This window comes from Coregonus clupeaformis, chromosome 26 (assembly GCF_020615455.1).
Source record: "Coregonus clupeaformis isolate EN_2021a chromosome 26, ASM2061545v1, whole genome shotgun sequence".
Lineage (NCBI taxonomy): Eukaryota > Metazoa > Chordata > Actinopteri > Salmoniformes > Salmonidae > Coregonus > Coregonus clupeaformis.
This window is the reverse complement of record NC_059217.1, coordinates 6,153,336-6,180,868: the sequence shown is the minus strand read 5'-3', so window position 1 is coordinate 6,180,868 and position 27,533 is coordinate 6,153,336. Positions and strand designations below refer to the sequence as shown.

General features: G+C 41.8%; 1 protein-coding gene across 1 annotated transcript; it reads right to left on the bottom strand.

Annotated features, from left to right (window-relative positions):
* Positions 1-1,152: 1,152 nt before the first annotated feature.
* LOC123481940 (regulator of G-protein signaling 5-like) lies at positions 1,153-26,844 on the bottom strand. Its single transcript, XM_045207663.1, has 5 exons — positions 26,717-26,844; positions 24,602-24,715; positions 21,091-21,152; positions 3,794-3,960; positions 1,153-3,618 (listed from the first exon to the last, which is right to left on the bottom strand). Exons 1-5 carry the CDS (start codon positions 26,758-26,760, stop codon positions 3,457-3,459), a joined length of 549 nt encoding a protein of 182 aa, XP_045063598.1. The 5' UTR covers positions 26,761-26,844; the 3' UTR covers positions 1,153-3,456.
* Positions 26,845-27,533: the final 689 nt, after the last annotated feature.

Genomic DNA, 27,533 nt, shown 5'->3' with positions numbered 1-27,533 from the left:
AAAATATCTAAAAACCAGTTTTTCCTTTGTCATTATGGGGTATTGTGTGTACATTGATGAGAGAAAAAACAATTTCATCAATTTCAGAATAAGGCTGTAACATAACAAAATGTGGAAAAAGTGAAGGGGTCTGAATACTTTCTGAATGCACTGTATGTAGGGGAGACTGGGGTAAGTTGAGCCATTTTTTACATTCAGCATTACTCCGGCAAGGGAAATATAGTATTCTTGCATTATGCCTGTGAAGAAAACACTTCAATATGCTCAACTTGCCATTGGCTCAACCATTGGCTCAACTTACCCCATGGCTACTGGTTCAAATTACCCCAAGGCAAACATTTTGACTTTATTAGCCCACACAGCTACAAGGATGCATTTTCATGCTAGGTTTAGGACCTCATATTGAAGCTTATAGAGACCCCAACTGATGTATAGAACAATCTTAAAAGTATCTACTTTGGTTTAGATACAAGCGTCATGATACCTCTAATACAGTAAATTCATTTGACTTGGTGAAAATCAGTTTTTTGGACCAAACTTGCTTACCACTTCTTCCATGTGGTTTCTTCATTCACAGACTCCATAACATTATGACCTCTTCCTGAATATATGGTAAACATTTTTAGCAGACACTCTTATCCAGAGTGACTTACAGTTAGTGCATTCATCTTAAGATAGCTAGGTGGGATAACCAAATATCACAGTCATAGTAAGTACATTTTATTAATAAAGTAGGTATAAGCAGTCAGAGCTAGTAACAGGGAAAAAAAGTCAAGTGTGAGTTTTAGTTCACGAAATTCATTATTTTGGGGGGGATTTTATGGTTTCCCAGAAACAAGGATGGCTCAACTTACCCCTTTGGCTCAACTTACCCCACTCTCCCCTATGTATCTGTGTAATAATGATCCCATATGTCATCAGTATGAAAATGTGTGCACTCACTAACTGTAAGTCGCTCTGGATAAGATCGTCTGCTAAATGACTAAATTTTTAAAATTTAAATCAAGACACAAATATTATTGTATAATCCTTGTGTAGGCCTTCTCTTGGGTACTATGTTGAGAGATGTTCTTCAGTAAAGGCTAAACTTGTGATCACAAAAAGGATAAAAAATACATGGATATTGGATAATAAAAACAGAGTGACAATAGATAGTCAGATGTTTTCTCTTTTATGACAGTTAAAAGATATGGTTCTCTCCTGGATACTCCTCGATCAGTGCTCTCTTGGCCACCACTCCCATTCATTCCAGTGGGGTAGTCAACTTAATCAACACAAATACTGCTAAATACTGGTAGATATCTACATAGAAAAATAAATACATCTTCAGGAATTTAATGTATTCATGTCTTTTATGTGGTTGACTACAAATCATACATGCGTCAGATATTAACTTAGCACTCCATAAGTCCTTACTGATTTTTCAATCAAGTGTTTTCATTGAAGGCACGACATCTTGGGCAATAGCAGTAGATTGGCCAATCTATGCAATCGGATACCCTTATCAATGCCACTTCAGAAACATATTGTTTTGTGTTAGTATTGGAAATTCCACAGTAAGAGAATACAACGATACAACTCAATGCATAAAGACGACTTTTAACAATTTCCACTGAAAATATTATAAAAACACATTTTCTTGAAGAACAGTGCAGATGCAAAGTTTGGCAACAGAAGGATGGCACAAACAGCACAAACCATCATTCTGTTACCAAACGTTGCATTTGCACTGTTCTTCAAGTAAATGTGTTTTTGAAAAATGTCAGTGGAAATTGTTAAAAGTAGTCATTGAGCATAGAGTTGTATGATTTAACTTAGCAATCATTGTTTTTGTTTGACATACATTTTAAAGTGAAAAATCTGAGTCTCAGCATCATTCTGTTAACGTGGAATTGTCTTATCGTTACTAAACTCTAAATTACTATACCATGTCAAGCGATTGCAAAGCATGTGATCTAAAATCTTTACATTTTAGCTTCAAGTGAAAATTTTAATTGGAGAATCAATTAATTATAATGACCATATTGTCAACTCCTGACATGCAGTGTTGTAGCAAGTTGAATTGTGTATATGGGGCAACAATAAGGACCTATAAAGATACTGAGTATTTGTGTAAAAATACTTCAATGTTATGGCTATGACAGCTGCACCCCTCAAATATATAAAAACATGCAGGTACATAATAGAAACACAGTGTAAGGTATTTATATAATTGCTACATTGGACTGAGATAGCATACCACAATAACCTTTTCATACCGATACACCTCCACCCTTTAAAACCATCTACTTTTCAGACTATGAATGGTGTGAAGTCTAGTTATTATAGTGAATGGTGAGTGATAAACATAAATGCTGAAAGCTGTATTGAAATACTTGATTAGTTAATCAATAATGGAGTGCATATATTTCTCTTTTATTAGGGTAGAAAAGTCGCTAAACTTTATGATGTTGCTATATTGGGTATGTGTCCATTACTCATCTCCTATGCTTCATTACTATCTTTAGGTGAAATGACTGGCTGAAATTGCCTAAATTGGAATGAATGTATGCCTACTTTTCTCTGGAGAAAATTCTGAGTTTCTTTCTTTTATGAGATCCACTCTTACTTGATCTTCCCATCTTAGCAACTTACAATGCCACTGAACTAACTGCCTACAACTGGTCCCAAGGATGGCATGAGAGCACGTTGGAGACAAATACTCACAGCTACTCAAGACACCCGGTTTCTACTATATGTCTTTTGTTCTTAGACGGTTTACTACTTGGCTGTGTGAACACTAGAGTGGCCGGTTCCAAGAAGTCCCTCACCCTTTCTCCCCCATTTAGAACATTGTATGTGTACTGGATGTGTCACTAAGAGTCTCAAGGCAGAGGTCAGATTGTCCTTCTCAGAAACTCTGAAAGCCACTTGGCTTTTTTTCCTGGGAAAACTGTTGTACAAACATGGTCGGTCTATCTGTCTGTCTGTCTAGGATATTTTTATTTAGACTATTTATTTAGACTTTTTAGACTATGGGACAAAATCATTGCGACAAAATACTTGCGACAGATTTTGTCTGCAATAATTATGACCTTCGGGTTTATCTTCCCAAGAAATGGTGAGGTTCAAATGTATTTGTTTAAATCACTGTTTATTGATTGGTGGTTTGTTTGTCTCTCAGTTGGAGTAAGCATTTAACAAATACTGTCATATTGTATGTTCCACTCTTTACTTTTTGAATTGACTTGTGACATTTTGATTGGCTACAGGTAGATAAGACAAATATAGTAATCATTTGAAATATTGAGTCAAGTTAGTTTAGAATGAGATCTATCTTTATGATTGTCCTTAGTTATCAGACCTGCAGTCTCGCTTGAGTCAATTCCATCAAATTATCCATCAAATGAAGGCCTAATTCCACTTCAAATTATATCCAATTGGTTTGGAATTTACCCTTACTCAGCAATCATCTCCTTATTTGACCAGCTCCAGGTACTGCTCGGATCTCAGAAAGCGGCCGAAAGAGTCCTTCTCCATCAGAGCATAAATTCTCTTCTGGGCCAGGTCAAAGGTTGTGGGGGAAAGGTCAACCAGGTTCCTCAAGGTCACATCCTTGGTGTAATGATCAATGTTCACCTGGAGGGAGGAAAAGTGAGAGGGATGGGCGGGAGGAGCGAGTGAGAGAGAAAGAGACAGAGAGAGACAGAAAGAGACAGAGAGAGACAGAGAGAGAAAGAGACAGGAAGGTAAGTCTGGTTTTCCACAACAAATACAACAGTAGTACACAATTACTGGCCACATTTTCTGTCACCTCTCTGGGTCCCTCGGTCTGGATGAAGTCCTCATAGATCTTTCTGGCTTTCACAGTCATCTTCATGGGAGACTTGGTCTTTTTGAAGTTCTCACAGGCCACCCAGAACTCAATGTTCTCCTCACTGAACTCAGAGCGCAGGAAGCTACGGAACATGGCCAGGCCATCTGGGAGACAGAGAGAGAGAGGAGATGGGAATGGTAAATTATCAGAGAGAGAGAGATAGGGGAGAGGGAAACAGAGAGCAGAGAGCAAAGAACAAAGATGAAGCAAAGAGAGAAAAAGTAGAGACAGAGTGAAATAGAGAGACAGTGAGTTGTTCCCCTATTTTAACACAGAGGGCATTGGGCCAATCCTCCAACATCTCCCCTGAGACCTGAATTCCAGAGACATGCTGCCACTGTGCCTCTGTTTTAAACTGTTATGATAGAATGATGATAAGCTCCGATGGCTAAGTGTTTACACAATCAGAGTTGGGGGTTGGATTCTTACATGGCCCTCTAATCCTCAATATATGTTGCTCGTGAGTAATTTTGTCCAAATGTTTCTGCTGTAGTGAGAACATTATAATGGGCCTGACTGTATATGCAGTATACTGAACAAAAATATAAACGTTCAACGTCCAACCGGCCTCACAACCACAGACCATGTGTAATCACCCCAGCCCAGGACCTTAACATTCGGCTTCTTCACCTGCGGGATCGTCTGAGACCAGCCACCCGGTCAGCTGATGAAACTGAGGAGTATTTCTGTCTGTAATAAAGCCCTTTTTGTGGGGAAAAACGTATTGGCTTATGCCCTCCGAGGCCCACCTATGGCTGTGCCCTTGCCCAGTCATGTGAAATCCATAGATTAGGGCCTAATTTATTTATTTCAATTGACTGATTTCCTTATATGAACTGTAACTCAGTAAATTCGTTGAAATTGTTGCATGTTGCGTTTCTATTTTTTTCAGCCACTTCCCTTTACTCACAGAAAAACCACCTGACCTCTTTTTTTGAAAAATCTCTTTGCTTTCATATATCCAGGGAATCTACTATAGTGAATATTACTGTAGCAACACAAAGCCCATGGATGTGTGTCCTATTGTCTGCCTCTGATTATAATCATGTTATATCTCTCTGAATTATATGTCCCATCTGAATGGCCACTTCGGGACAAAGTGTTACACAGAGAGGCAATCAAACGCTACAATCTGAAATAAAATGAGACAAAACCCTATGGATGATCAATCGTTTTCTGGAGGAGAACATTGAATTGAACTGAAGTGAACTATTTTATTTTTCCCGGACTGAAACTTCACTTATGGCATTTAGTAGGCTATGGAAACACACTGCTACACATCAACATAATAACATTACAGAACATAGTCTTTGCGGCGAGAATGCAGTGTCTCACCAATAGTGCTCTCTCCAAATTCCCGCCATTTGAGAGCACTTTGTTTCCCCATGATACCTGTTTGTTCAGGTTTCCTAACAAACTTTATTTCCGTTAAATCTATGTTCCATATTACACTATATATAAAAACGTATAGGGACACCCCTTCAAATGAGTGGATTTGGCTATTTCAGCCACACCCCGTTGCTGACAGGTGTATAGAATCAAGCACACAGCCATGCAATCTCCATAGGAAAAACATTGGCAGTAGAATGGCCTTACTGAGGAGCTCAGTGACTTTCAATGTGGCACCCTCATAGCAGGCCACCTTTCCAACAAGTCAGTTCGTCAAATTTCTGCACTTCTAGAGCTGCCCCGGTCAACTGTAAGTGCTGTTATTGTGAAGTGGAAATGTCTAGGAGCAACAACGGCTCAGCCGCAAAGTGGTACGCCACACAAGCTCACAGAACGGTACCGGCGAGTGCTGAAGCGCGTAGCGTGTAAAATCGTCTGTCCTCGGTTGCAAAACTCACTACAGAGTACCAAACTGCCTCTGGAAGCAACGTCAGCACAATAACTGTTCGTCAGGAGCTTCATGAAATGGGTTTCCATGGCCGAGCAGCCGCACAGAAGCCTAAGATCACCATACGCAATGCCAAGCGTCGGCTGGAGTGGTGTAAAGCACGCCGCCATTGGATCCTGGAGCAGTGGAAACTCGTTCTCTGGAGTGACGAATCACGCTTCACCATCTGGCAGTCCGATGGACGAATCTGGGTTTGGCGGATGCCAGGAGAACGCTACCTCCTCAAATGCATAGTGCAAACTGTAAAGTTTGGTAGATGAGGAATAATGGTCTGGGGCTGTTTTTCATGGTTTGGGCTAGGCCCCTTAGTTCCAGTGAAGGGAAATCTTAACGCTACAGCATACAATGACATTCTAGACGATTCTGCGCTTTCAACTTTGTGGCACAGTTTGGGGAAGGCCCTTTCCTGTTTCAGCATGACAATGCCCCCATGCACAAAGCGAGGTCCATTCAGAAATGGTTTGTTTAGATCGGTGTGGAAGAACTTGACTGGCCTGCACAGAGCCCTGACCTCAGCCCCATCGAACACCTTTGGGATGAATTGGAACACCAACTACGAGCCAGGCCTAATCGCCCAACATCAGTGCCCGACCTCACTAATGCTTTTGTGGCTGAATGGAAGCAACATCTAGGGGAAAGCCTTCCCAGAAGAGTGGAGGCTGTTATAGCAGCAAAGGGGGGACCCACTCAATATTAATGCCCATGATTTTGGAATGAGATGTTCAACGAGCAGGTGTCCACATACTTTTGGTCAGGTAGGTAGGTAGCCTTTAACAATTGCATTCAATTATTTCCTGGGCACCGCTAACCGATGCTATTTTTTTTAATTTTTTTTTTATTTCACCTTTATTTAACCAGGTAAGCCAGTTGAGAACAGGTTCTCATTTACAACTGCGACCTGGCCAAGATAAAGCATAGTAGTGCAATAAAAAAATAATAAAAAAAACAACAACACAGAGTTACATATGGGGTAAAAAAAAAAACAAAGTCAGAAATACAACAGAAAATATATATACAGTGTGTGCAAATGTAGCAAGCTATGGAGGTAAGGCAGTAAATAGGCTATAGTGCAGAATAATTACAATAGTATTAACACTGGAATGCTAGATGTGCAAGAGATTATGTGCAAATAGAGATACTGGGGTGCAAAAGAGCAAAATAAATAACAATATAGGGATGAGGTAGTTGGGTGGGCTAATTTCAGATGGGCTGTGTACAGGTGCAGTGATCGGTAAGGTGCTCTGACAACTGATGCTTAAAGTTATTGAGGGAGATAAGAGTCTCCAGCTTCAGAGATTTTTGCAATTCGTTCCAGTCATTGGCAGCAGAGAACTGGAAGGAATGGCGGCCAAAGGAGGTGTTGGCTTTGGGAATGACCAGTGAGATATACCTGCTGGAGCGCAGACTACGGGTGGGTGCTGCTATGGTGACCAATGAGCTAAGATAAGGCGGGAATTTGCCTAGCAGTGATTTATAGATGGCCTGGAGCCAGTGGGTTTGACGACGAACATGTAGTGAGGACCAGCCAACAAGAGCGTACAGGTCACAGTGGTGGGTAGTGTATGGGGCTTTGGAGACAAAACGGATGGCACTGTGATAGACTACATCCAATTTGCTGAGTAGAGTGTTGAGGCTATTTTGTAAATGACATCGCCGAGGTCAAGGATCGGTAGGATAGTCAGTTTTACGAGGGCATGTTTGGCAGCATGAGTGAAGGGAGGCTTTGTTGCGAAATAGGAAGCCGATTCTAGATTTAACTTTGGATTGGAGATTCTTTATGTGAGTCTGGAAGTTGAGTTTACAGTCTAACCAAACACCTAGGTATTTGTAGTTGTCCACATACTCTAGGTCAGACCCGTCAGAGTGGTGATTCTAGTCGGGTGGGCGGGTGCCAGCAGCGTTCGATTGAAAAGCATGCATTTAGTTTTACTAGTGTTTAAGAGCAGTTGGAGGCTACTGAAGGATTGTTGTATGGCATTGAAGCTCGTTTGGAGGTTTGTTAACACAGTGTCCAATGAAGGGCCAGATGTATACAAAATGGTGTCGTCTGCGTAGAGGTGGATCTGAGAATCACCAGCAGCAAGAGCGACATCATTGATATACACGGAGAAAAGTGTCGGCCCAAGAATTGAACCCTGTGGCACCCCCATAGAGACTGCCATAGGTCCAGACAACAGGCCCTCCGATTTGACACACTGAACTCTATCTGAGAAGTAGTTGGTGAACCAGGCGAGGCAGTCATTTGAGAAACCAAGGCTATTTAGTCTGCCAATAAGAATGCGGTGGTTGACAGAGTCGAAAGCCTTGGCCAGGTCGATGAAGACGGCTGCACAGTACTGTCTATTATCAATCGCGGTTATAATATCGTTTAGGACCTTGAGCGTGGCTGAAGTGCACCCGTGACCAGCTCGGAAACCGGATTGCATAGCGGAGAAGGTACGGTGGTATTCGAAATGGTCGATTATCTGTTTGTTAACTTGGCTTTCGAATACTTTCGAAAGGCAGGGCAGGATGGATATAGGTCTGTAGCAATTTGGATCTAGAGTGTCACCCCCCTTTGAAGAGGGGGATGACCGCGGCAGCTTTCCAATCTCTGGGGATCTCAGACGTTATGAAAGAGAGGTTGAACAGACTAGTAATAGGGGTAGCGACAATTTCGGCGGCTAGTTTTAGAAAGAAAGGGTCCAGATTGTCTAGCCCAGCTGATTTGTAGGGGTCAGATTTTGCAGCGCTTTAAAAACATCAGCTGTCTGAATTTGTGTGAAGGAGAAGCTGGGGGGCATGGGCAAGTTGCAGCAGAGGGTGCAGAGTTGGTGGCCGGGTTAGTGGTAGCCAGATGGAAAGCATGGCCAGCTGTAGCAAAATGCTTGTTGAAATTCTCGATTATTGTAGATTTATCGGTGGTGATAGTGTTTCCTAGCCTCAGTGCAGTGGGCAGCTGGGAGGAAGTGCTCTTATTCTCCATGGACTTTACAGTGTCCCAAAACTTTTTGGAGTTAGTGCTACAGGATGCAAATTTCTGTTTGAAAAAGTTAGCCTTTGCTTTCCTGACTGCTTGTGTATATTGGTTCCTAACTTCCCTGAAAAGTTGCATATCGCGGGGGCTATTTGATGCTAATGCTGTACGCCACAGGATGTTTTTGTGCTGGTCAAGGGCAGTCAAGTCTGAGGAGAACCAGGGGCTATATCGGTTCTTAGTTCTGTATTTTTTGAATGGGGCATGTTTATTTAAGATTGAGAGGAAATTACTTTTAAGGAACAACCAGGCATCCTCTACTGACGGAATGAGATCTATATCCATCCAGGATACCTGGGCCAGGTCAATTAGGAAGGCCTCCTCGCTAAAGTGTTTTAGGGAGCGTTTGACAGTGATGAGGGGTGGTCGTTTGACCGCGGACCCGTTACGGACGCAGGCAATAAGGCAGTGATCGCTGAGATCCTGGTTGAAGACAGCTGAGGTGTATTTAGAGGGTATGTTAGTCAGGATGATATCTATGAGGGTACCCATGTTTACGGATTTAGGGTTGTACCTGGTAGGTTCGTTGATAATTTGCGTGAGGTTGAGGGCATCTAGCTTGGATTGTAGGATGGCTGGGGTATTAAGCATATCCCAATTTAGGTCACCAAGCAGTACAAACTCTGAGGATAAATGGGGGGCAATCAATTCACATATGGTGTCCAGGGCACAGCTGGGGGCTGAGGGGGGTCTGTAGCAAGCGGCAACAGTGAGAGACTTATTTCTGGAAAGGTGGATTTTTAGAAGTAGAAGCTCAAACTGTTTGGGCACAGACCTGGATAGTATGATGGAGCTCTGCAGGCTATCTCTACAGTAGATTGCAACTCCACCCCCTTTGGCAGTTCTATCTAGATGGAAAATGTTATAGTTGGGGATGGAAATTTCAGAATTTTGGTGGCCTTCCTGAGCCAGGATTCAGACACTGCTAGAACATCAGGGTTGGCAGAGTGTGCTAACGCAGTGAATAACTCAAACTTAGGAAGTAGACTTCTGATATTTATGTGCAAGAAACCAAGACTTTTGCGATTACAGAAGTCATCAAATGATAGCGCCTGGGGAGTAGGAGTGATACTGAGGGCTGCAGGGCCTGGGTTAGCCTCTACATCACCAGAGGAACAGAGGAGGACTAGAATAAGGATACGGCTAAAGGCTTTAAGAACTGGTCTTCTAGTGCGTTGGGTACATAGAATAAAGGGGGCAGATTTCCGGGTGTTATAGAAAAGATTCAGGGCATTATGTAGAGACAAGGATATTGAAGGATATGAGTAAAATGGAGGTAACCCTAAGCGTTGGGTAACAATGAAAGAGATAGCATCGCTAGAGTCATCAATTGAGTCGGTCTCCGCATGTATAGGGGGAGGTGCAAATGAGCTATCTAAGGCAGGTTTAGCTAGGCTGGGGGGTCTACAGTGATATAGTACAATTAGAAATAACCGAAACAACAATAAACTAACCATGTTTGGGCTGAGGCTAAACATAAACAGGATGTAGTACCGTAAAAAGGAACAGTCCAGCAGATATCAGCTGTATAGCTGAGTTATCATAAGGTCCGGTGGTGAAGCACTAGTAAGAGGCCACGGCTAGCGTGTGCTAGCGGGCCAGGGCTATCAGATGGATGGAATCTTCGTGGTTAACGTCGTAACCACATCAGACGATTTCGTCGGCAGACCAGTCGTGTAGGATCGGCGGGGCTCCGTGTCAACACTAGGTGGTCCCGTCCGGTTGACAGAGAGGTAGATAGCCGGGAGATGGGCGATGGGCCTAGTTCAGGATGATTAGCCAGACCACAGCGTCCATTTAGTTGAAGCTAGCTGGTAGCGATGAATCCGGAGTTAAAGGTCCAGTGATTCAGTGATTCCGGCGGAAAAACTGATATGTTCTGGGTCGATAACGCTGTGCAGACTGGCCGAATATCCGGTGATCAATGTCCAGTGATTAAAATTAATCCCGCAGAAAAAAATCAAATGTTCTGGGTGAAACACCGCTAGCTGTGGCTAATAGCAAATAGCAAGTAGCTAGTTAGCTGGCTAGCTAGTTTCAACTGGAGATTCTAGATTCTAGATAAAAGTAAGTCAAGGTAAGTCAATAATAGAATCCGTTCCACATTGAGTGAGGCGGGTTGCAGGAAAGTATATCTTGTAGAAGGATGAAAAGTCTGATAGGGAAATATGTACGAAAAAATATGGTATTTACAGGCTATTTACAGACAGACGATAAAAACACAACTGCACTACTACGCCATCTTGGATGCTTAAGTACTTTACACCACTGTAATTAGCTAAACACCCTCGGTTATAAAAACATTCATTGTGATTAATTCACACGATATAATTAAGATTCCATTACATTATAAGGTCCCTTATCGATAAATCCTTGCAGTTAAGTAGTGTCGATAGCTGGTTACTTCGCCCTTCGTCCACACGAGTTCAAATAGGAGAACGACAACTTCCTATTCAAAACCGTCCACTGACCTCCGACGTGGGAAAAGCGTTGCCAAACAGGTTTAAAAACAGGTCTGTAAATAACACAATGTGGATATACTATATGTAATACGGCGAGACCTGAGTTCCACTCGGTCTCGAAACTGGGCTAATCAATCATCTGAGTAGGCGCGATGTTGGAAGTGCACCTGAACATTTGCTTAACTCGCAAGGTAGAAGATAATTTTGGGTCCATACTTGCGACCATTTTCTCTGTCTCAAAATCTGCATCAGCCAATTAAAGTTGTTGATGTAGTTGCACGTGATAGAATGTGATATATTAGCTGTTCCCATTAAATAACCTGGCACATTTAGCCCTATACTAACCTGACAGCTGGCAGTGATTATTTGCTGCAACAAATTCTGCATCAGCCTATCAAAGGTCTTATACTTCATATCCACCAACCAATGGTGGCGCAGTGGTCTAAGGCACTGCATTGCAGTGCTAGCTGTGCCACTAGAGATCCTGGTTCGAATCCAGGCTCTGTCGTAGCCGGCCGTGACCGGGAGACCCATGGGGCGGCGCACAATTGGCCCAGGGTAGGGGAGGGAATGGCCGGCAGGGATGTAGCTCAGTTGGTAGAGCATGGCATTTGCAATGCCAGGGTTGTGGGTTCAATTCCCACGGGGGGACAGTATAAAAAAAATATATATATGTACTCACTAACTGTAAGTCGCTCTGGATAAGAGCGTCTGCTAAATGACTAAATGTAAATGTAATGGCATATCTTAAAATAGATCAACTTGGCCACCAGAGGGATATTTTAAACCTCCAATTTCAAGGTTTATTTTGTTCCACTTGAAGTGTAGTGTGCCAATATTGCATGACGCATCCTTGACTTGTCTACTAGCTACTAACGTTCACCAAAATTGAAAAGCCACGTTTTCACATTTATGACAAAATCCCATGTTTTTGCTTATCCGTTTTACACACATCCATGTGCTTTTACTGGAAAAAGAAAAAGGAAGTCTATACAATATTTAAGTTTATCGTACAACGTAAAAAACGTCAAAGAGCCTTATGGTCCTGTCAAATATCTGTTATGTACCTCCATAATAATCGCTACAAGGTTTGAGGCCCCTTCGCTTCAAGCTTTTTTGTCAAGGAAAAAACTATTCACTGCTGGTCATCGATGCTCGATTGAAATAGCGCATATGTGATGAAATTGATTATTCTAATAATGCATATAAAATGTTGTACATGTAAGTTTAGACTACACATCTATCTATGTAATATGCAGTGGGGTCTGAAATTATTGACACCCTTGATAAAGATGAGCAAAAATGACTGTATAAAATAAATAATTCAAATGCTGAACTTTATTGTATGCTCAACAAAAATTGGGAAATTATATTTTCTAGTAATACAATTGCTGAAACTTGCCTGCAAGTGGATCTTCTAGCAAGATAATAACCCCAAGCACACATCAAAATCCACAAATAAATGGTTAATTGGCCACAAAATCAACATTTTGCAATGGCCATCTCAGTTTCCGGACTTGAAACCCATTGAAAACCTGTGGTTTAAATTGAAGAGGGCAGTCCATAAGCGCAGACGAAGGATATCAAGGATCTGGAAGGGTTCTGTATGGAGGAATGGTTTAAGATCCCGCCCAAAGTTTTCTCCAACTCATAAAATGTTTTAGAAAAAGGCTCAGTGCCGTTATCCTGAGGTATTGAAAGATATTGAAAACAGGGGTGTCAATAATTTTGACCCCTTCCTTTCAGAGAAAAAATTATAAATATTTGTATTTGAGCAATTGTATTACTATAAAATAATGTAATTTTCACGTTTATTTTTAGCATCAATATCACTCAGTATTTGAGTCATTTATTTTATACAGTCATCTTTGCAAATTTTTATCAAGGGTGTCAATAATTTTGGATCTCACTGTATATGTATATATATATCTATTTAAGCAATAAGGCACGAGGAGGTGTTGGTATATTGACCATATACCACAAACCCCTGAGGTGCCTCATTGCTATTATAAACTGGTTACCAACGTAATTAGAGCAGTAACAATACATTTTTGTCATACCCGTGGGATACGGTCTGATATATCACGGCTGTCAGACAATCAGCATTCAGGGCTCGAACCACCAGTTTATAAATATATATATACACACCAGTTTGTGTCAAGAACTGCAACGCTGCTGGGTTTTTCATGCTCAACAGTTTCCCGTGTGTATCAAGAATGGTCCACCACCCAAAGGACATCCACCCAACTTGGCACAACAATCAGTCAAAGGTTTGGACACACTTACTCATTCCAGGGTCTTTCTAGATTTTTACTATTTTCTACATTGTAGAATAATAGTGAAGACACAAAACTATGAAATAACACATATGGAATCATGTAGTAACCAAAAAAGTGTTCAACAAATCAAAATATTTTTTATATTTGAGATTCTTCAAAGCAGCCACCCTTTGCCTTGATGACAGCTTTGCACACTCTTGGCATTCTCTCAACCAGCTTCACCTGGAATGCTTTTCCAACAGTCTTGAAGGAGTTCCCACATATGCTGAGAACTTGTTGGTTGCTTTATCTTTACTTTGCGGTCCAACTCATCCAAAACCATCTCAATTGGGTTGAGGTCGGGTGATTGTGGAGGCCAGGTCATCTGATGCAGCACTTCACCACTCTCCTTCTTGGTCAAATAGCCCTTACACATCCTGGAGGTGTGTTGGGTCATTGTCCTGTTGAAAAACAAATGATAGTCCCACTAAGCGCAAACCAGATGGGATGGCGTAGAATGCTGTGTGCCTTGAATTCTATTTTTTATTTTATTTATTTCACCTTTATTTAACCAGGTAAGCCAGTTGAGAACAAGTTCTCATTTACAACTGCGACCTGGCCAAGATAAAGCAAAGCAGTGCGATAAAAACAACAACACAGAGTTACATATGGGGTAAAAAAACATAAAGTCAAAAAATACAACAGAAAATATATATACAGTGTGTGCAAATGTAGCAAGTTATGGCGGTAAGGCAATAAATAGGCTATAGTGCAAAATAATTACAATTAGTATTAACACTGGAATGCTAGATGTGCAAGGGATTATGTGCAAATAGAGATACTGGGGTGCAAAAGAGCAAAATAAATAACAATATAGGGATGAGGTAGTTGGGTGGGCTAATTTCAGATGGGCTGTGTACAGGTGCAGTGATCGGTAAGGTGCTCTGACAACTGATGCTTAAAGTTAGTGAGGGAGATAAGAGTCTCCAGCTTCAGAGATTTTTGCAATTCGTTCCAGTCATTGGCAGCAGAGAACTGGAAGGAATGGCGGCCAAAGGAGGTGTTGGCTTTGGGGATGACCAGTGAGATATACTTGCTGGAGCACAGACTACGGGTGGGTGCTTCTATGGTGACCAATGAGCTAAGATAAGGCAGGGATTTGCCTACCAGTGATTTATAGATGGCCTGGAGCCAGTGGGTTTGATGACGAACATGTAGTGAGGACCAGCCAACAAGAGCGTACAGGTCACAGTGGTGGGTAGTGTATGGGGCTTTGGAGACAAAACGGATGGCACTGTGATAGACTACATCCAATTTGCTGAGTAGAGTGTTGGAGGCTATTTTGTAAATGACATCGCCGAAGTCAAGGATCGGTAGGATAGTCAGTTTTACGAGGGCATGTTTGGCAGCATGAGTGAAGGAGGCTTTGTTGCGAAATAGGAAGACGATTCTAGATTTAACTTTGGATTGGAGATTCTTAATGTGAGTCTGGAAGGAGAGTTTACAGTCTAACCAGACACCTAGGTATTTGTAGTTGTCCACATACTCTAGGTCAGACCCGTCGAGAGTAGTGATTCTAGTCGGGTGGGCGGGTGCCAGCAGCGTTCGATTGAAGAGCATGCATTTAGTTTTACTAGTGTTTAAGAGCAGTTGGAGGCTACTGAAGGAGTGTTGTATGGCATTGAAGCTCATTTGGAGGTTTGTTAACACAGTGTCCAATGAAGGGCCAGATGTATACAAAATGGTGTCGTCTGCGTAGAGGTAGATCTGAGAGTCACCAGCAGCAAGAGTGACATCATTGATATACACGGAGAAAAGAGTCGGCCCAAGAATTGAACCCTGTGGCACCCCCATAGAGACTGCCATAGGTCAAGACAACATCTCCGATTTGACACATTGAACTCTATCTGAGAAGTACTTGGTGAACCAGGCGAGGCAGTCATTTGAGAAACCAAGGCTATTTAGTCTGCCAATAAGAATGCGGTGGTTGACAGAGTCGAAAGCCTTGGCCAGGTCGATGAAGACGGCTGCAGGGGTACTGTCTATTATCGATCGCGGTTATTATATCGTTTAGGACCTTGAGCGTGGCTGAAGTGCACCCATGACCAGCTCGGAAACCGGATTGCATAGCGGAGAAGGTACGGCGGGATTCGAAATGGTCTGTGATCTGTTTGTTAACTTGGCTTTCAAATACTTTCGAAAGGCAGGGCAGGATGGATACAGGTCTGTAACAGTTTGGATCTAGAGTGTCACCCCCTTTGAAGAGGGGGATGACCGCGGCAGCTTTCCAATCTCTGGGGATCTCAGACGTTACGAAAGAGAGGTTGAACAGGCTAGTAATAGGGGTTGCGACAATTTCGGCGGCTAGTTTTAGAAAGAAAGGGTCCAGATTGCCTAGCCCAGATGATTTTTAGGGGTCCAGATTTTGCAGCTCTTTCAGAACATCAGCTGTCTGAATTTGTGTGAAGGAGAAGCGGGGGGAGTGCAGAGTTGGTGGCCGGGGTAGTGGTAGCCAGGTGGAAAGCATGGCCAGCCGTAGCAAAATGCTTGTTGAAATTCTCGATTGTAGATTTATCGGTGGTGATAGTGTTTCCTAGCCTCAGTGCAGTGGGCAGCTGGGAGGAAGTGCTCTTATTCTCCATGGACTTTACAGTGTCCCAAAACTTTTTGGAGTTAGTGCTACAGGATGCAAATTTCTGTTTGAAGAAGTTAGCCTTTGCTTTCCTGACTGCTTGTGTATATTGGTTCCTAACTTCCCTGAAAAGTTGCATATTGCGGGGGCTATTTGATGCTAATGCAGTACGCCACAGGATGTTTTTGTGCTGGTCGAGGGCAGTCAAGTCTGAGGAGAACCAGGGGCTATATCTGTTCTTAGTTCTGTATTTTTTGAATGGGGCATGTTTATTTAAGATTGAGAGGAAATTACTTTTAAAGAACAACCAGGCATCCTCTACTGACGGAATGAGATCTATATCCATCCAGGATACCTGGGCCAGGTCAATTAGGAAGGCCTGCTCGCTAAAGTGTTTTAGGCAGCGTTTGACAGTGATGAGGGGTGGTCGTTTAACCGCGGACATGTTACGGACGCAGGCAATAAGGCAGTGATCGCGGAGATCCTGGTTGAAGACAGCGGAGGTGTATTTAGAGGGTAAATTAGTCAGAATGATATCTATGAGGGTACCCATGTTTACGGATTTAGGGTTGTACCTGGTAGGTTCGTTGATAATTTGTGTGAGATTGAGGGCATCTAGTTTTGATTGTAGGATGGCCGGGGTGTTAAGCATATCCCAATTTAGGTCACCAAGCAGTACGAACTCTGAGGATAAATGGGGAGCAATCAATTCATATATGGTGTCCAGGGCACAGCTGGGGGCTGAGGGGGGTCTGTAGCAAGCGGCAACAGTGAGAGACTTATTTCTGGAAAGGTGGATTTTTAGAAGTAGAAGCTCAAACTGTTTGTAGTATGATAGAGCTCTGCAGGCTATCTCTACAGTAGATTGCAACTCCACCCCCTTTGGCAGTTCTATCTAGACGGAAAATGTTATAGTTGGGGATGGAAATTTCAGAATTTTTGGTGGCCTTCCTAAGCCAGGATTCAGACACTGCTAGAACATCAGGGTTGGCGGAGTGTGCTAACGCAGTGAATAACTAAAACTTAGGAAGTAGACTTCTGATATTAACATGCAAGAAACCAAGGCTTTTGCGATTACAGAAGTCAACAAATGATAACGCCTGGGGAGTAGGAGTGATACTGAGGGCTGCAGGGCCTGGGTTAGCCTCTACATCACCAGAGGAACAGGGGAGGACTAGAATAAGGATATGGCTAAAGGCTTTAAGAACTGGTCTTCTAGTGCGTTGGGTACATAGAATAAAGGGGGCAGTTTTCCGGGCGTTGTAGAAAAGATTCAGGGTATTATGTACAGACAAGGATATGGAAGGATATGAGTAAAGTGGAGGTAAACCTAAGCGTTGGGTAACAATGAAAGAGATAGCATCACTGGAGGCACCGATTGAGTCGTTCTCCGCGTGTATGGGGGGTGGGACAAAGGAGCTATCTAAGGCAGGTTTAGCTGGGCTGGGGGATCTACAGTGAAATAGTACAATTAGAAATAACCGAAACAGCAAGAAGCAAACCATATTGACATGGGAGAGAGGCATAAAGCAATCACAGGTGTAATTTGAGAGAGCTAAGACAACAGCTGGTAATGACGACACAGTTTGGGCTGAGGCTAAACATAAACAGGATGCGGTACCGTATAAAGGAACAGTCCAGCAGGCATCAGCTGTATAGCTGAGTTATCATAAGGTCCGGTGTACAGCAATAGGATAGTTCGGAGGTAGTTTGGGGGCTGCTAAAGCACTAGCGAGCAAGAGGCCACAGCTAGCGTGTGCTAGCGGGCCGAGGCTAGCAGATGGAATCTTCGTGGTCGACGTCATAACGGGAAGCCTGTTGTAACCACATCTGACAATTTCATCGGCAGACCAGTCGTGTAGGATTGGCGGGGCTCCGTGTCAACACTAGGTGGTCCCGTCCGGTTGACAGAGAGGGGCGGCAGGTAGCTTAGTGGTTAAGAGCGTAGTGCCAGTAACCGAAAGGTCGCTGGTTCTAATCCCCGAGCCGACTAGGTGAACAATCTGTCGATGTGCCCTTGAGCAAGGCACTTAACCCTAATTGCTCCTGTAAGTCGCTCTGGATAAGAGCGTCTGCTAAATGACTAAAATGTAAAAATGTAAATGTAGGTAGATAGCCGGGAGATGGGCCTAGCTCAGGATGATTAGCCAAACCACAGCGTCCAATTTGTTGCAGCTAGCTGGTAGCGATGAATCCGGAGTTAAAGGTCCAGTGATTCAGTGATTCCGGCAGAAAAACTGATATGTTCTGGGTCGATAATGCGCTGTGCAGACAGTGCAGACTGGCCGAATAATAGTCCAGGCTAGAGCTGGCTGGTAGGTGGTGCAGGCCACGGACAATGGTGAAAAACCGTTAACGGTAGCTAATAGCAAGTAGCTAGTTAGCTGGCTACTCCCGTCCGGTAGACCGAGAGGTAGATAGCCGGGATATGGGCCTGGCTCTAGGCTAGCTCAAGGCTAACTGGTGCTTGCATCGGGGGCAGTGGTGATTAGCCAAACACAACATCCATTCGGTTGCGGCTAGCTAGTTGCGATCCGGTGATTAATGTCCAGTGTTTAAATTATTCCGGCAGAAAAATCCAATGTTCTGGGTGAAATACCGCTAACTGTGGCTAATAGCAAGTAGCTAGTTAGCTGGCTAGCTAGTTTTAACTGGAGAATCTAGATAAAAGGTAAGTCAATAATACAATCCGTTCCACATTGAGTGAGGCGGGTTGCAGGAAAGTATATTTTGTAGAAGGATGAAAAGTCTGATAGGGAAATATGTGCGAAATATGTACGAAAAATACAAAAAATAACAGGGTATTTACAGGCTATTTACAGACACACGACAAAAACAGGACTGCACTACTACGCCATCTTGGTTTGCGACAAGCAAAATCACTGACAGTGTCACCAGCAAAGCACCCCCACACCATCACACCTCCTCCTCCATGCTTCACGGTGGGAACCACACATGCAGAGATCATCCGTTCACCTACTATGTGTCTCACAAAGAAACAGTGGTTGTAACCCAAAATCTAAAATGTGGACTCATCAGACCAAAGGACAGATTTCTATCGGTCTAATGTCCATTGCTCGTGTTACTTGGCCCAAGCAAGTCTCCTCTTCTTATTGGTGTCCTTTAGTAGTGGTTTCTTTGCAGCAAGTCGAACATGAAGGCCTGGTTCACACAGTCTCCTTTGAACAGTTGATGTTGAGATGTGTCTGTTACTTGAACTCTGTGAATCATTTGTTTGGGCTGCTAGCTGAGGTGCAGTTAACTCTAATTAACTTATCCTCTGCAGCAGAGGTAACTCTGGGTCTTCCTTTCCTGTGGCGGTCCTCATGAGAGCCAGTTTCATCATAGTGCTTGATGGTTTTTGCGACTGCACTTGAAGAGACTTGAAATGTTCCGTATTGACTGACCTTTATGTCTTAAAGTAATGATGGACTGTCATTTCTCTTTGCTTATTTGAGCTGTTCTTGCAAGAAGGAAAGAAATTCCACAAATTAACTTCTAACTAGGCACACCTGTTAATTGAAATGCATTCCAGGTGACTACCTCATGAAGTTGGTTGAGAGTGCCAAGAGTGTGCAAAGCTGTCATCAAGGCAAAGGGTGGCTATTTGAAAAATCTCAAATCTCAAATATATTTTGTTTTGTTTAACACTTTTTGGGTTACTACATGATTCCATATGTGTTATTTCATAGTTTTGATGTCTTCACTATTATTCTACAATGTAGAAAATAGTAAAAATAAAGAAAAACCCTGGAATGAGTAGGTGTTGTAAAACGTTTGACCGGTAGTGTATATACACAGTATATATACTGTATGTCCAAAAATGTATGTAGCAATGAAGGTTTGTCCCTTTAACAGGCAGTGCACTTCATATAGCAGAACTATGTCACCATTTGAATGTGATCCATTATCCTCACATGTGAAAAGGTGGTGTTAACATGTGAACTCTAAATGTAATAAATGTGAAAATGTGGTTTCACATGTGAAATTTAAGTTCAACATGTGAGAACAGCTATTTCACATTTGATATGTTTTTTTTGTTAGGGTAGGCTACTACCATACACTAAGATCAAAGCATGAGATCAAAGCAAGATCAAAGTACCATTACAACCCACCAGCCTAAATCATGTACTTATGTACTTAAGAAGCATTTATGTATGTAAAGTACATATCTGATCACAGATAACTATATGATTTATACATGTATGTTGTAAGTGAGGAGAGATTCCTGGCATAAAACCATTTTATCGTTTTCGGGGAAGTGATTGCATGCATTTAAGCATCATTAATGGAAGCATCCCTGAACATTATGTTATATTGCTTTATCTGTTGTGGCGGCATCAGGAATCTTATGTGTGCAGAGCAGTTTACACATATCACCCCCAGCACAACATTACTCAAACTAGTTCTTAGTAAATCTTGCTTCCCAGTGTGTGTGTGTGTGTGTGTGTGTAAGCTCATCCTCTCACCAGCCAGCTCTGAGTATATGAGGCTTCCGACGCAAACATAAACCAGCACTGTGTCTGGTCATTCACACGACCTGGACGATTATGACACACACACACACACACACACACACACACACACACACACACACACACACACACACACACACACACACACCACAGCCTTGAGGAATGCACCACGCTGGAAGATTGAGACTAGACCCTTGAAGGCCTACAGTATTTTCCAGCTGTTTAATTTTAGACCCAGGTGTCATCTATTACATAATATAGACTTTATGTTCACAGATGGATTATAAAATGTTAGTTCTCCCAGGAGATCTCTCTGCATAATGAGAATGAATACCATCAGAGTTACTGTAATTCTAGTCTGTCTGCTCAGTATTTGGCATCACTCGTAAAGTATCATATGATGGGGTGAAGAAACGTATCATTTTCTAGAAGACCTCATGGCTTTTCACAATTACTTTTTTGGTGTGTGTGTGTATATATCTAGGCATACTCACAGCTGTTGGTCAGCACATGGTCGAGGGACTCACGCCACTGAGCAGCCTCCTCAGGAATGGGCCTGTTCAACACACAAACACAATATTACAGTTAAACAACACCCACATAGTCAAGCACCTTACCCTTGATTAAACATGAGACAAGCAGAAGAGCACAGTCAGCCCTTACCAATGTACGAAGAAGAACTACTCATCTCCTGGAAGGCCCAAACAATACCAGCCTTTGGTTGGAACAGAGTCAGCAGTTTGTCACCCACAGTCTCTTAATACTGCACCCTGTAAGGTCATAGAGCTTTAGAGGTCCTCGATTGCCCTCCCTATTACACACACACACACACTAGTGCAAGAGGGAGCCCTGCAGCATCTCACCTTTATTGATGGCTGTACTACTGAGCAAGTGGGGAAAATAGCCTGCAAACATAATTTATGTAAGAGGTTCCACAAATAAGTGGAAGACACAGTGAGACGATTTTCTATATAAACATCCCTGTGACACTTCTTCACAGGATGCTCTCTCTCGATTTCATTACATTTTAGTCATTTAGCAGACACTCTTATCCAGAGCAATTTACAGGTGCAATTAGGTGCCTTGCTCAAGGGCACATCAAATGATTTTTCACCTTGTCAGCTCAGGGATTCAAACCATCTACATTTCAGTTACCGGCCCAACACTCTAACCACTAGCCTACCTTTCTTCCCCTCTTGCTCTTTCTCTCTCTCAACGCTCACTTTCCGTACTCATACATACAACCATATCTTCAGAAGGTACATAAACTGTAGAGACTGAAGACATATAGGACAGTATATTACTTTTAGTGATAAACAACCCATATATTGGTATTGTCAGTGCCAGGGCATGGGATGGATATGTCTCCAAACCTTTGAACCCTCAATCTGATACAATCAATGGTCTCTGCACATGCACTACTATCAATTATGAGGCTAACATGCATACTGACATTCCTCAGGCTCAGATACACAACCTGCTCTCAGAACATGTATTATTATTCTGTACGTACATCCGAGACACTCCATTTAGTATGATATGTTATGTTTGGTATGGTTATATAACACAGATGGTTACTTAAGGAAAAAACTAAAGAAGGGTGGTTGGCTGGTGTATAATGTGAACGTCTAGCAACCCAAAGGTTGTGAGTTCGAATCTCATCACGGACATTTTTAGCTAATTTTTTAACTTTTCAATTACTTTCTACTTTTTTAGCTACTTGGCAACTACTTAGCATGTTAGCTAACCCCTCCCCTAACCTGAACCTTAAACCTTTTAGCTAACCCTTCACCTAACCCTAAACGTATTCCTTTTAGCTAACCCTTCCCCTAACCCTAATCCTTACCGTAACACCTAACCAACAACCTCTCCCTCAATGTGAACAAGACAAAGGAGATGATCGTGGACTACAGGAAAAGGAGGGTCGAACAGGCACCCATTAACATCGACGGGGCTGTAGTGGAGCGGGTCAAGAGCTTCAAGTTCCTTGGTGTCAACATCACCAACAAACTATCATGGACCAAACACACAAAGACAGTCGTGAAGAGGGCATGACAACACCTTTTCCCCCTCAGGAGACTGAAAATATTTGGCATGGGTCCCCAGATCCTCAAAAAGTTATTCAGCTGCACCATCGAGAGCATCCTGTCCGGCTGCATCACCGCCTGGTATGGCAACTGCTCGGCATCCGACCGTAAGGCACTACAGAGGGTAGTGTGTACAGCCCAATACATCACTGGAGCCAAGCTTCCTGCCATCCAGGCTCTATATACTAGGCGGTGTCAGAGGAAGGCCCCAAAAATTGTCAAAGACCAGTCACCCAAGTCATAGACTGTTCTCTCTGCTACCACACGGCAAATGGTACCGGAGCGCCAGGTCTAGGTCCAAAAGGCTCCTTTACATCTTCTACCCCCAAGCCATAAGACTGTGATTTGTATTCTTTAATGAATTAGGAGATAGAACTGGGTTAATCACGAACATTGAGTTAGAATTGTTTGTTACTGGTCTAGGAATTTAATTGGGGCATTACACTGTGTGTGGGGGGGAGTAGAGAGGAAATCTGCCCTAGGGTCAGATTGCTTGCTCTTACTTAAATCCATGGCTGTCTTATCTGATGAGAGACTGAAACTAGCTTGTGGCCTTTTTTCTCTCTCTTCAAACACAGTGAAGGGAGCGGCATCAGGGTTGAATAGAGTTTGGGCTAGACCTTTGTCTCCTTGGTATCTTCATGATTGATTACAGCATGGGGGGGTGAGGTTTGTGTAATTTAGGGCCTTGTCATGTTTAAACTAAACATGAGTGTGTGTGCAAGACAGGGGAGCGAGTGATTGGTTGGAGTAATAGTTCAGCCATCCTCAGGGACAAAGGAAGTGGGTGTGGAGCAATAAAAGAGCGGGAAAACTGAAGAGGACTATATCTGGATAAGAGCTGCTAAATGACGTAAATGTAAATGTAAATAAGATGGAGGGAGACCATAAGGATGTGTGCCACTCTGCAGACTGGTATCGGCTTCGTTGAAAACTTTAATAAAGTCATTTCTTAATGCAACAAAAACTCTGTAAGACCTTATTTGTAATAAAGTATAGTGGTTATTTTCCACAACAACTGCTGGACTATTTACATGTATTTTTGTTTTTACACTGCTGCAGCTCGCTGTTTATTATTTGTACAAATTACCTCGACTAACCTGTACACCCTCACATTGACTCGGTACCGGTACCCCCTGTATATAGCCTGGTTATTGTTATGTCATCTTTTTGTGTTACTTCTTTATTTATTTTTACTTTAGTTTAAATATTTTCTTAACTCTATTTCTTGAACTGCATTGTTGGTTAAGGTCTTGTAAGTAAGCATTTCACGGTAAGGTCTACACCTGTTGTATTCGGCGCATGTGACAAATACAATTTGATTTTATTTTATTTGAACTCCTAGCTTAGCTAACATTAGTTAGCTAGCTAACGTTAGCCACCTAGCTAGAATTCGTAACCTATCATAAGTTTTGCAAATTTTTAACATATTGTACGTTTTTGGCAAATTCGTAACATATTGTATGTTATGCAAATTCGTAACATATAATACAAATTGTAATTTGTAACATATCATAAGAAATCGGTGATGGACATCCACAAAGTAATACATACCATATGAAACGTAACATATCATACTAAATAGTGTCCCGGATTTACATACAGAATAATACTACATTCTCTGAGACCAGGTTGAGAGACAAGCTCTCCCTCTCTCTCTAAGTCAGATCTGGAGAGGAAAACCAAGATTTAAATCATGGTAGCAATTTACAAATGTCCATTTGACACTGTTTGAAGCAGAGTAGGGCCTATATGTTTCCCTCCTTTGAGGAGCACAGGAATGTAACTGACGCACTCTGTAGCCATGCTGGTTTAAGGTGTGTGTGGGTGTGTGTGCGAGAGAGAGATAGTATGTGTTTGTGTTCATGTTCTTGTGTGTGAGGGCTGTCTGAGGGAAGGAGTAAGCTACAGTACTCACTTCTGAAGCTTCTCTGGCTTCTTCTCTGGTTTCTCGGGGTAGGGGATAATCAGGTCAATGCCATTCTCAGGCTTCTGGAGGAGAACCCCCAACTTAGACTTGATCTCTTTAGCCCTGAGAAAGGAAAGACATGAGGAAATAAGGCCATTAAGGAGGATGCTGTAATGTTTTAAATGGCACACATTCAGGAGTTAGAACAGTATAACGACCCTAGTAATAACTTTGGCTAATGCAGATTGTAGTCAGGAAAACCAAGTGAGACACAGATAGCTATAACCAATCAGTGAAGTTCGATACAATACCAGTTGAAAAGCAATCAGTAACAGAGCAGAAGACCTAACCTCTAAAAGGAAGGACTCATCTTAGGCTATAAATTAATTGTATGGATCCATAAGTTGGGTTAAGACCCAAGATAACACAACCCCACCTCAGATGAATCAGGCCCATTAGAGATCATGTGATGTAGCCTTTGTTTTCAATGGCACAGTGCCAGTAGTTAGAGTACACTATGATGACCTGTGTAATAATTTACATTTAAAAGGGATAAAACGTAATTTTTTTCTAACATGATTTTTCATTTTTCATTTTAATCATCAATCAACCAAGTATGTTAACCATCATTTATAATGATCAAAAGACCCACTTCTAAACCATCTCAAACTAAACTAAAAGTAAAACAAATAGAAAATATGATGGTCACAATACTTTGTTGATACAATGACACACTAACAATTTTACTTGCTATTTCCAGAAACGCAATAATCGAAATCTATTTTATACAAAGAGGACATTTTAGTGAGTAAATCAAAGAGACTTTGAATAGAATAACCAAGTTTATCATTACTTAGAGCTCACCTTTCTCATGTAAAAAACACACAAAAAAACAGCAGAGACAACGAAACAAGACAAAGTCTAATCAATAATTAATAATATGGTGAACTGCAGGTAGTTGATTACTCTTTATTACTTTCTTCTATCCCTATAGTCAGCGATCAGTAGATGGGCTCAACTAAAACAACAGCCACACATGCATACACACGTGCAGCTTCTTGTTAACAGGATAGACCTTGTTGTTCCTGACTGGGGATGTCACTCAATTAAGCGAGACAGCATGTTTCCATGGGTTCCTTCAGAATATCCATTCTAACCAGGGCTGCAATTATTAAGAGGTTGACTGGGAGTTCAGGGCTATGCCATAATAAATCAGGATAGCCCATAAAGCAGATGAAAAAAATTAAACAAAATGTGTTAAACATCTTAGTAACCGTTGGTCCAAGTAATGAAGTGTAATTTTAAGTAATGGTGTTAAATCCGCAATGAAAATAGAATATATCTTAAATCCAGGATTTTTGATCAACTGGTATCTGTTGTCTAATTGCTTTGATTGATGAGCGGTTTTCAGGGAATGCATGCTGTAAAACAGCCCTGCATTATCAGGGATTTGTTAAGAACCATTTTAGCATTATGAGTTCTATTGCTTTATTTGCCTTAACAGTTATTTATGAACTTCCTTTATCAAAAAAATACTGCTCCAAGTAATAGTTTAATTTAAGAAACTAATATGCATAACTCAATATAAAAGTTATAAGTCATGTATGCATGATACTGGTATGTATTAATCCACCCCATGTGCCAGAAACAGGGCAGTGCAGTATATCATTTTATCATACTTTTTTTGGCCACATATGCATTTTAATACGTTTATCACCAGAGGATGACAAAGAGCAGATAGATACTGTACCTCTGTTTTGCTTTTAAGTTTGGCTAAATGTTCCTGTCTTGCAGGTGGAAGCTTTTGGACAAGTATTTAATCAAGTTTCCATTTATCCTACATGTTTTGCAAAATGTAGAAAAATTATACTATAGTCACAATTAACTTGATTACCATACAGCATATGTCAATGACTTCAACTATACTAAAAGAGAGCTCAGCATATTAACCCCCCAAAAAAACTATGAAGAAAGAAATCTGATTTTAATTACAGACTAAATGTTTTCTGACTAAGAAATCAACCTCAGAAACTTGTGATGTGATATCTCTGGGGTTATTTCAGGCAAGCTAGGAGAGATGACCCTTTCAGAGAGCAGAAGAGCAGAATTCTTACGGTATCTCACCTTTCCAGACATGTTTGGGGTAACGCAGCTAATCCTCTACACATTTTCTGTTTTTCTTTTTGATGTGTTGTTGAGTGAGTCCACCACTGTAAGATTCAGAGTCCCTTTTCTTTTTGACTTTGTCTTTCAGCACTCTTGGGGAGTTTATATATACAGAGACTATTGGCTCTGGGCCAAGAGCATAAGCCAATGAAATGGAGGTCTGCGACTGCAGGCAGAGGAGTCAGGGTCAGCTGGATGAGAAGTGGTCTGGTAGAACTGGGATGGCTGGAAGTAGAGGTTAGTCCCTAACCACAGATCTGGGATCTGATGCTTAAATTTACAAAGGTAAAAAAAGTTGCACTGAACTCAACCACTGATAAGGTGGTGAAAGAAAAATGTAATTTACAAGACTTCTAACAGCGACTTAACACTCAAATCAAGATTACTTTTGATTATCTTCTCAATTAGCAAAACATGTAGGTGAATTCAACTTTAGGTATAGACTGCAAACAGGGGGTCCTAGGACTGGAATGAACTCCAGTGGAGCAGGAGAAACAGGTTTCAGATAAACATTATCTACAGTGCATTCGGAAAGTATTCAGATCCCTTCACTTTTCTGCATTTTGTTACATTACAGCCTTATTCTAAAATTGATTAAATCGTTTTTCCCCTCATCACTCTTCACACAATACCCCATAATGACAACGCGAAAACAGAAATAAATTTTTTTACGTAAGTATTCAGACCCTTTGCTATGAGACTCGAAATTGAATTCAGGTGCATCCTGTTTCCATTGATCATCTTTGAGCTGTTTCTACAACGTGATTGGAGTCCA